We start from the raw sequence: 15,870 nt of genomic DNA, 5'->3' as shown, positions 1-15,870 counted from the left end.
TATTGGGGTTTTGCCATACTTCACCAAAGTGGCACAGCGGTTTAACGCAGTTCTATGAACCTGGCGACCAGAGTTCAATTCCAGACTCGCATCAGTGGTGAATAATGATTTGAAACCACTCCTGAGTCCTCCATTCATCAACCCACACTGACCAGCATGATTAAGTATGGTGAAACAACCCCCAGGGCACGGGGATGCTTTCATCCAGCAGCAACTCTTATATTAGAGCAGGTCATAAATTAAAACACAACAGGCTTTAAGTAAAATTTGTTGAGGTATGTGATGCACATCAGCCGCAGATAGGTTTGTGTGCGATGTATTTTACCTGCTCATACCTCCATGAACGCTAAAGTTACCGTACTTTACCTCATCCCTAATAGTGCCACCCTCCCTCTTCCTTTGCCTCCTATCCTATACCCCCTTTACCTACCGCCCATTGCCTCTAAACGGCTGTCCAACCACACGGAGTTTAGTTCAATAGTTTTAAATAGTTTCGACATTCCACATACGTATGTATGTTGAACTTTTTTCGCACCGTACGTAGCCAGCCCCTCTCCTCACTCTCAACCATTGCTGACCATTTCAACATCCGTTTCCTACCCCATTATAAGAACAATATTTCTCCTGCCCACAGCCCATTTCCTCTCCGTATTGTTTCATGCCACTGCCCATCGTGCTCCCTTACCCTTTGGCCTTCCCAATGGCGAACGTTTCATAAAAAATAATCCACTCTAAACCAGCTTTGTTCCTGCACAACGACTATTTGCTTTTGATCTTCCTATGAAGCACAACACTGATATTCGTAGATAAGGGAGTCCGGGGCAAACACTGTGTGCATCGTCTTGTAACAATACATCCCGCATGAAATAAACTGAAAATAACGGGAAGCCTATAAAAAAACAGTACATTAATCCGACAAAAAAAAGCTCCTTTTTTATTTACAAGCACACACTTTGATGGTGGGTCATGACATTTACAGAGTTTTACTACAGTAATCCCCTCGGCTGGCAGCATCTGTTCTATAATCGGAGCTCATGGAACATTTTGTTTGGAAGGCAGTGCTGCAGTCTTGCTGCCATCCATAATGCAAAGTCACGTCCTCGACCCATGCTTAGCAACGTTCACTCAAGCGCTGTCTTCTGGACAGTCCTGTTCATTCACCTGAAGAAGGCTACTTGTAAATTTTGATTTAAAGCTTTCGTGACTGCAGTAATTCATATTCTTAGTTTTTTCGGTAAAGTCACGTTGAAGGGAAACAACAAAATAATAAAATATATATTTAAAAAAATCTCACGACGTTTCGACCATAACTCAAACGGTCGTCTTCAGGTGTGTTGGTTTGCAAACCAATTTTTTTATTTTTTATATATATTTTATTATTTTGTTGTTTCCCTTCAATGTGACTTTACCGAAAAAACTAAGAATAAGGCTACTTGTGTTGTGGCCGAAACGTCGCGATAATTTCATTTTATTATGTTTTATTTTTATTATTTTATTTCCATTCTACGTGGTGGTAACTTTACCGAAAGAACCAAGAATGTGAATCCCTGCAGTCACGAAAGCTTTAAATCGAAATTTAGGCGCTACATTGATCAGAATTGTTCCGTGTCAAGCTAAATGATATTACGTCACTGATTTACTTATGCTGTCCCAGGAACCGCGATGGCCCCTTCATGCTGTTCTTGTCATTTGTCCACGTCCACACGGCGCTGTTCGCCGCCAAGCGGTTCCACGGAACGAGCAAGCACGGTTTCTACGGCGACAACGTGCACGAGATGGACTGGGCAGTTGGTATGCGATACTTTCATCGTCCTGTCGATGTATTACATGTATCGTTAGACCTCCTTTGCCAGTACCAAAATGTAATAATACGGTTTTTCCCCTTTTTTCTGGCAACAAAACTGAAACCTTTTTACGAGGATTCATGTCTGCATTAACCACAATACCTGCAGTCAAAATGCAAACAAAAAACGCCTTTTGGCGTCATCTGGTCGAGCACCAATTGGGTCGAGGCTCAAAAGAAAGCCGTCCCTTGGTGTGGACCAATCAGTTTCAAGGACAATGCATATATTATCATAGTATGTTTTTTGTTTGCATTTTGACTGCAGGTATTGTGGTTAATGCAGACATGAATCCTTGTAAAAAGGTTTAAGTTTTGTTGCCAGAAAAAAGTGGAAAAACCCTATTATTAGTATTACATGTATATTTGGAAATGCTCGCGTAAGACTTGGTAACTGGCCAATTATAATTATATAGACGTTTTATAAATATTTTTTTTTAAATCTAACTTGTACTTTTGTTTGATGTTTCGTTACATTTGAATTGAACAATTTTTAACCGAGTGAATTCATTTGAAAATGTACTGGAAAATGTACGGCCAACTCTTTATTACCAATTATCCTTAGACATATGTCCGTGTAATTCTCTCCGCCATGGTGGCCAGACGTCTTGGACGAGCTGGGACGACTCACACGACCCCACCGTGCGAGAACTTCTCGTCGCCTGTTACATACCCGTTTATATTTCTGGGTGGACAGAGATGGCGGGATTTAAGAAACTTGCACCATTGTTTCAACTTGTTCCCTGGTGCTAAATGTTGATCCGAAAATTCCTGCCATCGCTTAAGAATGGGTAGACTTGTTTTCTGTTCTGTGGGTGTGACTTTGGCAGATATGAAAAGAGCACTTGATCCGATTTGAATCCTGATCAGTCCCATTTATAATCAGACATACCAGTGCATAGCCTATTGTTATTGAAACTATTAAAATTGTTTTGGCAGTAATTCACCGGTCTTTTGAATACTGTTGTAAGCAATAATTTCCTGTTGGGTCTTTTTGCAGGTGAGGTAGTTAACCACCTGGAGAAGCTGGGACTCAGTGACAACACCCTCGTGTACTTTACATCAGACCAGGGCGGACATTTGGAAGAGATTAGTGACTCTGGAGATGTGGAAGGTGGATGGAATGGTATTTATAGAGGTAAGTTCCCTAGTATAAATGCTCATCCTGTTTTTTTTATTCTGCTTGTTTACCCAGGAAAGCCTCAGTGAGTCTCAATTCTGTTTTCAGGAGGGTCCTGCCAAGTTTTCGCAATAGAGGATGCTGCTGCTGCTGTGTGTAATCTAGATTGAATAATATGGAGGTATTTTTTCAGCATTGGGATGTTTGGCCAATACCAGTTACATTGGGTGTGTTTTAGCTATGGGAGGAAATGCAGAAGAATCCCATGCAGAACAAGGGGAGAACATACAAACCACATGCAGAAAGGTGCCTGTGCTGTGAGGCACAAGTTGTTTCCACTGTGCCACCCCGTCAACTTAAATAAATATGTTTTAATGTGTAACACGGTGAACTTGAATCACCCTGCTGAACTTGTTTTCAACAGACAAAATATGCACAAGAATGGCAATTAACTGTATATACAAGCATACACTTAATTGCATGAAATACAAATATCCACCCATGTTGATCATTCAAAGGTCAAAGTGATTTCTTGCTCAAATGAGCATTGAGGCAGTGCTCTTTTCACAATGACTGCCCTGAGCCAGTGTTGCAAACTACATGTTCCTATGACAGTGGTGAGTCTATTCATAGAACAACCACTACTGATATTCTTGGTTCTTTCGGTAAAGTCACGTAGAAGGGAAATCATAGAAATAAAAGAATAATGGTTTTCACACCTGATGAGGATTGCTTGTGTTGCAATCGAAGCGTCGTGAGAATTTGATTGTTTAATTTTTATTGTTTCAATATTTCCCTTCTACGTGACTTTACCGAAAGAACCAAGAATATGAATCCCTGCAGTCACGAAAGCTTTAAATCGAAATTTAACCACTACTGACTTACCCACAAGGTGATAAATAATTTATGGGCCCCAGAGGGATGATTGGTTGAGATAACCCCCAACCAAGACTTGAACACATAACCTTCTGATTGTGAGCCGCTCGCTCTACCCAAGCTACCGTGATCGTTACCACAGAGAAAATAGACCGTGGGCTCTTTCAAATCATTGTCAGAGAAAAGGCCACAATGTGGACACTTGACACGCGTCAGTATTCGACCAGAGGGTTCGTGTCCCCCCCGCACATTCGCGGACTGTACACAGATCGCATGAGTGGGCTATGTGTACCAAACGTGCTGGTACCAGCCGGTAACGCGCTGCTGTGGAGATGGTGCTGCTGGGATACGCGGACATTGTCATCAGTGCAAGGCAGCTACTGGCAGAGAAATTAGATGTCCTGCAGAAGACATCATCATCAAAATGTATTGTCTACACAGTTCAAAAGAAGATCCCTCGGTTAGATCTTCCGCGAAGCTCATGGCCTACCCTAACCCCGGAGCCGCACAAACCATGGCAGATGCGGATTCCGGATGCACAAATGGAAAATTAAAAACTCTCCAGTAGTGTGCGAATGTGGTCATCCAGAACAGACCGTACAACGTATAACGACGTAATGCCCTGATCCACAAATACGAAGGAGACATCACAGCGATGATGATACACTCTGCTAATCCTGACACGGTTTTCTGGATTGACCACCTCAATAATAATTATTAAATGTTAAATTGTAGCTGTTGTTTTTGCATCTACATCTGCCTTACGAAAGATCTATACAGTGCCTCCCATGCAGAACATATGGAGGAAACAGAACATAGGGGGTATTATATATAATTACTCAGTAAAGAGGCAATTGCAGACTGAATACAGAATTGAAAAACAATACAGTATAGATAATATGCACATGAATATTGAAAAAAAAAAGCTAAATTTAAATTTTTAAATGTGCTTTAAAAATTTTCTGTCCAATGCATGCGAGTTATTCATATGCCATATGGAAATGACGTGTATTTAGTTTAGTCTAAAAGTGATGAATTGTGGGTGCATTCATCATATTTCTGGCTGAGCTGTCCCACAACTTTGGTGCCAAAGTTTTTCTCCATGCACTTGTTTACTCAAATGCAGCAGGACCTTCCTAAAACAGAAGTTTGAGACTTGGTTGAGTAATGCTGGGGTGAATTTAGCACCGGCTAAGATTCCACCAATGCCATTTCCCTGTGCTGTGCCGCAGGTGGGAAGTCGATGGGTGGTTTTGATGGTGGAATTCGTGTGCCTGGAGTCCTTCGATGGCCAGGAGTACTCCCTGCGAGTGTCCAAGTGGACCACCCAACCAGCCTCATGGACATATACCCAACAGTGCTGTCACTGGCTGGAGCCAGTCTACCAGAGGGCAGGTCAGCCATTCATCCTGGTCATTTCAGGGCTGCTGAATAGCTGAGCGATTGTCATGTTTGTGACCGGGCCAGTTCATAACCATTTATTGTTTCGTTTCATGGAGGTGTCCAATAATGTATTTGCAGGATGACCAGAGAATATTCTTAGCTGCGAAGCGGAAATTAAACACCTGTAGGTGTGACTTTTTGACGCAAGTAATTTGCAAGGCGCTCCACATCTATATGTACACAGTTGAAAACTTTACACCATTGTTTAATCACATAATATGGAGTGTGGAATACAGTACTCATGCTAATTTCTCACATTAACATCACTAGCCCCGGCCACTTCTTTATGACCCTTGGGCTACACTCATTTCAAACCTTTTAAAACAGCCTGCCTCAGCAGCAGACCATGCTTTCCCACCTGATGACGGATGCTTGTGTTGCGCCCGAAACGTCGTGATTTACTTTATTTTATACCTACGTGACTTTACCGAAAGAACCAAAGAGTATGGATTCCTGCAGTCACGAAAGCTTCAAATCGAGATTGATCAGTTAAATGTAGCAGCCAATGACGGCTGGTGAGTAAATATGTCGATGGGGCACAGAAGTCTGCAGGGAGGGGGAAGTATAAAGGTTGGATCGGGGGGGGGGGGACAGAGCGTATGTACTTAAGAATTTTTACAGTGAGCAGAGGCTCGAGTACCAAACAGCCTACACAAGTAATAGCGGAATTAAGTCTGCTCCCGATCACGTGTAGCATCTCACGTGAATTCACGTTCCCCCATTTACATAAATCTCGCAGCGAATCAGAAATTCAGTAAGTTGCGTCGGCCGTGATATATAAAATTTCTAATTCCCTACGAGCTTTACGTAAACTCGGGTCGCCAGGTTCGTCACGCACTTTACTAACCTGCAATGCTGCTGCTCCCCATGCCTTTGCCGTGTCTAATCTCTTTGTCGCATACACATTCCGCGTTGTGCAGGGTGATCGATGGGAAGGACCTGCTGCCCCTGCTGCTGGGAAATCGGAGCTACTCGGAGCACGAGTTTCTCTTCCACTACTGTGGCACACACCTCAATGCCGTGCGCTGGGTGCCTCGCGACAGTACGTCAGCATTGCGCAGCCACTAATGTGAACGCGAGGTTCGGAAATTGCGGGCGAGAACGGCAACAAAAATGGAACGCAAACTGAAGAGCGCGAAGAAGCGTGGAGAGATTTCACTCCCACAGAAATTACGCTGAAACACCGGAAGAAGAGTAAAAGTGGGCTGGGGTAGGGATGCGTTGCTCGTAGGGATGTATGTTGCATGTTGAAGTTCTTTCGCACTGATTGTAGACAACCGTACTAATCGGACGTGTCGGGGAAGGACAGCAAACAAAAAAAGTTACGAAGAAATTATTTTAATGTGCATAGCTCCCGGTGGCTTCCTAATATCGAAAGGAAGAGCATTCCAGACGGCCGCAGAAGCGCATCTGAAAGCGTGCGATGCGGTGACCACCGTCTTTGCTCGATGGCCGGTCGTCGATAACAGCGTTGGGGTGGCAGCCAAGGAGGGGAACGCATCCGTGGGGATGTCCACCGAGGAAATGGGAGCGATGAAATGGTCTCATGTGCGCGGTGGGATTTATACATTGCTGTGCTGTAAGAGATGACGACTTGGGGAGGCCTCATTCAGCAGTGGATTGATCATGACTGATGATAAAATATATTCACCTGTAAAGTAAGGATATAAAGAATCGCATGCATTGGTTTTACAAAGTTTCTATATTGAACCGTCTGCCTGGAAGCCTCATTCATTTGTCGGCCTTCAACAGGTTCGGTGTTCAAAGACAAAATAACAAAACTTACAACGCATACAGAAATGTATAATTTTGATGATTAGATGGGAATATGCTAGAATTTATCTCATGTGGAAAGGAAAGAGCAATATATAATCGCCTCAATGTGCGAGTATTTTTTTATGAATGGCAACGGTTTAACCATTTTTACTTACCCCTTGCACCATCTAAGATCATGGAATTGAGTAAATGTGTTGTTGCTCTGTAAAAAGGATTCACCGCTTTATGTAAAAGTGATTTAAGTTTCACGCCTAACATTCACGTTCATTCTTTATCCTAACAGGCCAGCTCATCTGGAAGGTGCATTTCTTTTCGCCGATCTTTTTTCCTGCCGGAAGCAATGGATGTTACAACACGGTCATTTGCCACTGCCACGGCAGCTTTGTGCAGACACACGACCCCCCACTGGTCTTCGAGATGCAAAGCGATCCTTCAGAGAGCTCCCCTTTGGCCGTCACAAGCGCCGCTGTCCAGGAGGTGCTGGCTGTGGTCCAGAGGGCCGTGTCCTCGCACCAACAGAGTCTCACGCCGGTGCCCAGCCAATTCTCCTTAAACAACTTGCTCTGGAAGCCCTGGCTGCAGCCTTGTTGTGGCTTTCTTCCATCGTGTGGCTGTGACAACGATGCGACCCTCCCGCATGAATAAACATGCCAGTGGAAGGGGAATTTAATGAAAATTATTTGTTTGATCAGTTATCACATTTGCCTTCAAACGCACTGGTACTCTACAACATTTTATTTCATTTACCATCAATATTACCGCTGTCCAGGTATTGGGATCCTAGGATAGAATATGCATTACAAATGTTTATTATTGTTATAATGGGACGTGCCCAATGGCATGTCTACCGAGAAGAGAGAGCGATGAAATAAGTGTGTGTGTGCAGGTGCTGGGTGGATTGTTATATCACAAGATCGTGTGAGGTAGCGTTGGCTTGGGGCGGCCTTCATCCAGCAGTGGATTGACCATGGCTGATGGAGACAGTGGATATTTTCAGTCGTTTCGATGGCAGTCTTATATGACTCTTGAGAGATGTTTTCTCAAACGGGTTTCTGAAACATTTGTACCTCAAAGAGTTACTGTTTGTGCACATATTCTTTGGGTCTTTCGGTAAAGCCATGTAGATAGAAAAAAAATCAAAATAATAACAATATCACGACGTTTCGATCGCAACATAAGCAATTGTCTTCAGGTGAAAAAAGAGGGGGAAATCTGCCTAGGCAGGCTGCTTATAAAGGTTTAGAGATGGGGGCGGGGCAGCTAATGTTAATGTAGGAGAGGGCTCCCACACTGGCAGTAGGTCTACACCAATCAGAGAGCTGTTTATAAAGGTTTAGAGATGGGGGCGGGGCAGCAAATGTTAATGTAGGAGAGGTCTACGACACCGGCAGTTGGTCTACACCAATCAAAGAGCTGTTTATAAAGGTTTAGAGATGGGGGCGGAGCAGCTAATGTTAATGTAGGAGAGGTCTCCGTCAACGGCAGTTGGTCTACACCAATCAGAGAGCTGTTTATAAAGGTTTAGAGATGGGTGGGGCAGCTAATGCCAATGTGGGGAAGGTACTACGGAGCTGTGGGGGGTAGCCATTGTATTGTGAGAGTTTATCATGTCAATGTAAAATGGCGCAGTGGCCACATGGAGGTGGTAAAGAATGGCAAGCCGCCATTTACTAACACAGCTAACGGTGGTTGTGTTAGTGAATATAACTCAGAGAATCTAAAATAACTGATAAGTAGGATAGGAACATCACAGTCAGTTATGATCTAAACTGGCAAATAACGTCCTTCCAATGATTGCTCAGTTTGTACCCATCTTCTCGGTTGAAATTGTATCTGTGTTTATATATCTGCGTGGCTTCATGAACGAATCTTTGTTGATAGCCAGTGGGTTTGCAGAGTACCTTCGTCTTGGCAAAATCTATTTCGTGCATGCCCACAGCATTAAAATAATGATCAGCCACAGCTGAGGTATTGGTCCTACCGTGTTTCAGATCTACCTTATGTTCACAGACCCGGTCCAGGACATGTCGCTTAATTTCCCGAATGTAACTGCTGTCACAGACACAACTTAGTTTGTAGACACCGGGTATTGCATGTCGGGAATTGCATCCTTCACAGAAGGCATCAAATCACGAATTTTATGTACTGTGTTGAATCGTACCTGGATCTTGTGTTTGCTCATGATTTTGGAAATCTTTTTGGTGACCCCTGATATTTATGGCAAGGCGATGGTTTTGATTGGGTCCTCAGATGGTTCTCTCCCCACGGTTGGGTTGATAGCTTTATGGAATGTGTAGTCCAAATATGCATTCCTCTTGAGGGTTTGGTGTACGTGCTCCAGTTCACTGGCTAGGTGGTGATGGTCAGAAATACAAGGAGCTCTGTGGTATAGAGTTTTGATGACAGAATTGTTATGGGATAGATGGTTGTGGGAGTCAGGTTTTAGGTATTTATCCATATGGGTGGCTTTCCTGTAGACATAGTGTCCCATTGAGCCATCAGGTCTCTTTCCAATTAAAACATCCAAGAATGTAAACTTGCCATAATTTTCCACCTCCATGGTGAATTTTATGGCTGGGTGTATGGAATTGATGTGGTTGAAGAATTGGTCCAGAGCTGGTAGGCCATGTGGCCAGATGACGAACGTATCATAAGGACGTAGGGTGGATGCTTGGATAGCATCTGTCTCAAATTTCCCCATGAAAACATTGGTTACATCTGGAGATAAGGGAGAACTCATAGGGGTACCTTCAACTTGTTTGTAGAATGGTCCATTCCAGGTGAAGTAAGTGTTGGTGAGGCAGTGTTTAACCAGGGCTGGAACATCAGCATTCAATCCTTGTTGGACCAAATCTTCAATGATTGCAATGGTGTCAGGCACAGGAACTTTGGTAAACAAAGATACTACATCGAAACTGACAAGCAAATAACCTGGAGATAGTTAGATATCAATGGAAGATATCAAGTGAGCTGAGTTAAGTACAGCTGAGGTGGTCTTGCCAGTGAATGGTTGCAAGGTCTCAGACAGAAATCAGTTTGTAGGTGGGTGAGCCAATGGTGGAGGCGATATGACGGAGTGGTGTACCTTCTTTATGGATTTTTGGTAAGTCATACAATCTGGGTGGTCTAGCAGCAGAGGGTTTTAAGGAAAACCGCTTGGTTGGTTCGATTAAAGATGTCGAATCAGTGATGATATTGTTGGTTTTCGTAACCAGGCGGTTGGTAGGATCTCTTGATTTTGGTATAGCTGCCATCATTAAGTAGGTCCTGAATTTTGTTATTGTATGTGGTTTTGCCCTTGTCGGCTGAGAGGATGACTATGTCATATCTCTTTTTTAGTTGTGAGAGTTCAAGTCGCTCATCCTTGCTTATGTTGCTAATAGGTGTCTTAGCGTTTTTGAGGATTGCAGCGATTTCCGATCTTGCTACGTCTGCATAAATGTGTCCCAAACCCTTAAGGGCTACGTCGACCTGGGCAATGATATCATCAACTGGGATGTGTTTAGGGGTGACTGCGAAATTAAACCCTTTAGCTAGAATCGATTTTAGGCTGTCGGAAATTGGGCTGTTGCTCTGATTGATAACAATCTTGTCACCATCTAACTTTTAAGTTTCTGGAACTGGCTTCTTCTTGGAGAGGAGCTTGAACTTGGAAATCAAGTTATCTTTGCATTTAGCTGACATTGACGCGGCTGAAGAGGCTGTCATGTTATCTACTTGGTCCCAATCAGAAGTAGACATTTTTTTCCGTCAATGTTAAGTGTGAGTGCACATCTAGGCAATTGTGGCCAGTATCTTGAATGGTGTTCCTTCAATGATTTGTAGAATGAGTGTCAAAGTTAATGAAGAAACCGGTAGGGGACACCGAGCTTATTTTAAAGAGACATTTTGATGACAGCATGGTTACTATACCACTAGCTCATGCTAGTGCGTCAAGAGACACTGTGTATGCATGACATGGTGATCAATCACCCCAACATCATCGCACCACCAATATCTGTGCCTGTCAGACTGGGGAAGATGATCCTGCTGCTCGTGAAATTATATAAATGGGGCCCGAGTTAATTTGATCTTTTATCTGTTTTAGCTCAAGTGACTGATTTCAATTGAAAAACACATGATATAATTATATTGATGTAAATATTTTTTTTATATTTAAAACTGATAATTGCCAATGCAGAGTTAATGCCTAACAGATAGTGGTGACACGCAGAAACTTGCAGAGGTGCACAGACAGCAGAATTTTGTCGCTTGCATCGTTGAGTAAAGGCGCATATGTGGAGCATTGGCATGCTCGAGGTTGTGCTTGAGTAGATGAGGTTGGAACATTACAAGAGAAGTGCATTGGAATGGCATCCAGGAGTTGGCAACCAAGGGAATACCTAAAGCCACTCAGGAACACTAAAGGCAGATTTAGGAAAATTAGCAAAACATTGTGATACTGCATTGGCAGTGGTGCACAATGACAATTAAAAACAATACATTTATCAATAACATTGCCCTTTAAGAAACATCTGTTTCCCTTTTAAGGCACAGTAATTAAACAATTGTTACGATATTTGGGAAATTCAGTGTTTACTCGGCTACAGCTGAGGGATCTAGTAGTAGGAAGATGGCGATAGTCTGGTGTGGTGGCATCAATGGTATTCACTATGACCTCTTGACCTTGCCTTTAGCTGCCATAGGATTAACCACTGCAACTGATGCGGGATAATGGCTGCCACTGAAGATATCTGTATGCCTATTTTCTCTTTATATTACTCTTGTTTTAAGTAACCAATCTTGTAACGGGTAATCTCCCATGTGTACCCCAGAATGTGAACCTTTGCAAATGTGAACTTCATATATATTTTGATTACATAACGAAACATTTTCAAGCTATGATGGTAGTGAAATTCTTGCACTCTGTCAAATCTGTGTAGTGGCGTGGATGATGTTTGCACATGTGCTTTGAATGCAAATTGTTGAAATTATACAAAATTAAAAGTGAAAGTCGGCATTATTACTTTGTGTAACTAGCCTCAGTTCACAAAAAAACTGATTAAAGTTTTTGTTATGATGCATACAAACACATAAAACTGAGTTTTGTAACTCTTAAAACACAATTTTCCAATCAACGTTTTGTAACTCATCATTGACAATGTGGGGGTAGCGTTCGCATAGTGTGGCTAGTGCGCTGCACTACGAACCAGGTGACCTAAGGTCATTCCCTGGGCATGACTAGCATCAGTAGCGAGTGATATCTGAACTGGTTTTGGGTTCCACCTATTCATCAACACGCATTGACCACTGTCAAACAACCCTTAATGACTGACAACTTGTGGGGAGGTCTTCATTCAGTAGTGGATTGGAAATGGGCTATAAATTAATCAAATGTGGAGCCTCAAAGCATATACAGGTGCTTACTAAACAGGGTACTGTTTGTGTGCAAACTGTAGTCTAATTTAAAAACAGAAATATGAAGTAGAAGATAATATAACAGGTTTCCAGCCCAAAAAATACCAAAAGTATATTCTAGGATGACGAGGTTGATTCAAATTTTGATTTAAAGCTTTCGTGATTGCAGGGATTCATATTCTTGGTTCTTTTGGTAAAGTCATGTAGAAGGGAAACAAAATAATAAAAATATAAAACCTGATGATGATTGCTTGTGTTGCAGTTGAAACGTGATAATTTTATTGTTTTATTATTTTATTGTTTCCCTTCTACGTGGTGACTTTCCCAAAAGAACCAAGAATATGAGGTTGATTCAATATAAATATAACTGTAATGTATTTAATCCAGCCTACCATTACAGGTACTAGTAGCAGTGACCTTATGAGAGTGAAGCCTTATGCTAAGAAAATATATTTACCATTATGAAATAAACATTGAGTGTAATCAATGTATCCAACAACGCGTTGCTGTTAACAAATCTTGCCAACACTTGGTGCATCTTTTTGACAGATGTCGCATCCAAACTTTTGATTCACATAGTTCATAATTGTGAGACTGAGACGCTTTGTCGTTCCCACGCCCAAAAGCGTTCTCAGAAAACCTTCCTCGGTGTACAGAGGGCGAGCCGCAAAAGAAGCCCTGCCGCTCTTGTCCAACTGGTCAGTGCTCAGATTTGAAGCTATTCGCCCTGGTGTTAACCTGGAGAAAAGTGGTCAGAAATGATGGCATTATATTACAGCAGTGGTTCTTCTTAACATGGGGTGCACGAACCCCCTGGGGGTGTGAGACGTGGCCAGATTTTTGGAAAGGTGAATAATCGAGCACGGACACGTAAGTGCAACTACTTTGTATTATTTGGTCTTTCGGTAAAGTCACGTAGATAGGTTCAAAGAAAATAACAAAAAATAACAAAAAAAACTACGACGTTTCGATCGCAACACAAGCAATCGTCATCAGGAGAAAAAACAGCGGGAAAACTGCTGAGGCAGGCTGTTTTTAAAGATTTTAAATGGGTGTAGCCCAAGGGTCATAAGCGAAGTGGGTGGGGCTAGTGACGTCAAAGTGAGAAATTTGCATGTCAATGTAAGATCGGAGAGCTACCTCCACGACGACGAAAAATGATATAAGCTTTTAATTAAGAAATAAAATGATCTAATTCATTCAAAACATAATTCAATTCAAAATATGTTTCATTTTAAAACTTCACAACGGAGCATCGGGCGCTTGCGTGAATGCGTCGTTCGCGTGCAATTTTTTCGTGACACTCCTGGCCGGAGGCCGTAAATGGTTGTGAGGGGTGCCACAGGCGCCCCCGAATAACCCCTAGTTACTGCTATAATGAGCCAAGAATGTCTGTTTGTGTGTAACGCGCGTGACGTCACCCCACATGCACACCCCCCCCCCCCATCATTAATTTGCATGAGCGGGTGGATTTTTACACTCACGCAGAAGGTCGAGCGGAAATACATTTTTTTCGCAAATTCGCTTTAAGTTTGACGTTTCTTTATTGAAAGTGAATCTAATAAATAATTCTACACAGCAACAAAGTGGATTTGGTGTCTTTATTTATTTCTTCAGCACTTGAGACAAAAGGTAAGTCTCATTTATGCTTCTACATTAAGGTCAAATAGACATTTTTCGGTGATTTTCCAGATATTGTATCGATTTCCAACTTATTTCAATCCCAGCGACCGAAAGCAGAAGGCAATAAAGTATCAGAGCAGTGAATTTGGACAAATTGGAGGTCAGTTATATACAGTGCTACAGTGACATGCAGTGAAGTGTTTCATGACTTACTTTCGTGCAAGATTCACTGCCATTAAATTTACACAAGATACAATTATTACTCTGCTCAATTTTTTCGTAAATATTACAGCTTCCGTCCTAGGACGGGCAAATAAGCTCGTCAAATATAAATGATGCGTATTGCCCCTTATGCAAAACATGGAGCTTAAATGTGAATTTAACTCTCCGCTTTAGAGGACCCAGTGGCTTACAAGTATAAATATATATACCGTAATGGAGAGTTTGGCAAATGTGCGTTTTTTGTGAGGAGAGGGATAGATCCGAGGCAGGGGTCTCCTGTCGGCGAGTGCATCGCTGACGTGAGCCACACCTGAGGCACGGGGACCTCTCCCTCACCATAAGCAAAGTTCCCTGCCTCAGTACCTGCAGCCTCGCAGGAGACCCTCGTTTGCAATCCTCTTGCATGCGGTATCGTCGGCTCGCACGGCGTACGTTGCGTTTTTCAAGGGTTTACATAACAGCCATGGATGAACACCGCATGCTTAATTAACCGCACTGGTAATGGGAGCTTCCCCGGATGAGGCAGTTTTTAAGACCAGGATTCAAACAATTTGCATTGGCCCAAGTGGTTAATCGACAAATCTCCGTTAATGATACAGCAGCTGCTGCAGCTGCTCACAGATCGGCCTTCGAATGTACGGAATGTGCTTTTTGTAAAATGCCAGGGCTTCCATCCCTCTGGAGATGGAGAATGTGTTTCTGCGTTCTTTAAATTATGCAGAAATTCTAGCTATAAGCCTTTTTAACACTCGGAACACAAGAGTCTTTCAGAGTCTTAAAAGTGAAATGCAAAGTACAAGGTTATAACTCTGAACACATCCAGTGTGTCCCAGTGAAGTTAACATGATACTATCAGACTCATATATTAAAGGCCTTGGTTACACTTTCTCATCACGAATTCAAAATGTAAATGAGAAATGGAATCATTGTAATTATGACGGGTCAATTATAATTATTTGAGAAAATGTAGATATTTACACGGCGATTTTCACGGAAATAGACTGCGTGATACTATAATGCAGTGGTTATTAACCTTTACTGCAGCTTGCCATAAATGTTAATAACCAAACAAAGTAGTTGCAAATCTTGATTTAAAGCTTCCGTGACTGCAGGAATTCATATTATTGGGTCTTTCGGTAAAGTCACGTAGATAGTTTCAAAGAAAATAACAAAAATAACAAAAAAATACGACTTTTCGATCGCAACACAAGCAATTGTCATCAGGAGAAAAAATAGCAAGAAAGCTGCTGAGGCAGGCTGTTTTAAAGGTTTGAAATGGGTGTAGCCCAAGGGTCATAAGCGAAATGGGCGGAGCTAGTGATGTTAAAGTGAGAAATTAGCATATCAATGTAGGATCGGAGAGCTACCTCCAAGACGACGAAGCTGTGGAGGTGGCCATTGTATTGTGAGAGATTAGCAAGTCAATGTAAGACGAAGCTGTGGAGGTGGCCATTGTCTTGTGAGAGATTAGCATGTCAATGTAAGACGAAGCTGTGGAGGTGACCATTGCATTGTGAGAGATTAGCAAGTCAATGTAAGACGAAGCTATGGAGGTGGCCATTGTATTGTGAGA

At 42.4% G+C, this 15,870-nt stretch overlaps 1 protein-coding gene across 3 annotated transcripts in view; it reads left to right on the top strand.

Annotated features, from left to right (window-relative positions):
* Window positions 1-14,038, top strand: part of LOC116939360 (steryl-sulfatase-like) — a 35,256-nt gene extending 21,218 nt beyond the window's left edge. For all 3 annotated transcript variants that reach the window (XM_032947603.2, XM_032947604.2, XM_032947602.2), the window contains 5 exons: window positions 1,655-1,791; window positions 2,841-2,978; window positions 5,069-5,231; window positions 6,200-6,321; window positions 7,339-14,038. In XM_032947603.2, coding sequence (XP_032803494.2) covers window positions 1,655-1,791; window positions 2,841-2,978; window positions 5,069-5,231; window positions 6,200-6,321; window positions 7,339-7,700 — 922 coding nt within the window. In that variant the 3' untranslated portion in view covers window positions 7,701-14,038. The remainder of the gene's footprint in view (window positions 1-1,654; window positions 1,792-2,840; window positions 2,979-5,068; window positions 5,232-6,199; window positions 6,322-7,338) is intronic.
* The last annotated feature ends 1,832 nt before the right edge of the window (window positions 14,039-15,870 follow it).

This window comes from Petromyzon marinus, chromosome 6 (assembly GCF_048934315.1).
Source record: "Petromyzon marinus isolate PM22_M1 ecotype Great Lakes invasive population chromosome 6, UKy_Petmar_22M1.pri1.0, whole genome shotgun sequence".
Taxonomy (NCBI): domain Eukaryota; kingdom Metazoa; phylum Chordata; class Hyperoartia; order Petromyzontiformes; family Petromyzontidae; genus Petromyzon; species Petromyzon marinus.
Note: the sequence above shows the minus strand (reverse complement) of the source record. Positions and strands in the feature narration are given on the sequence as shown.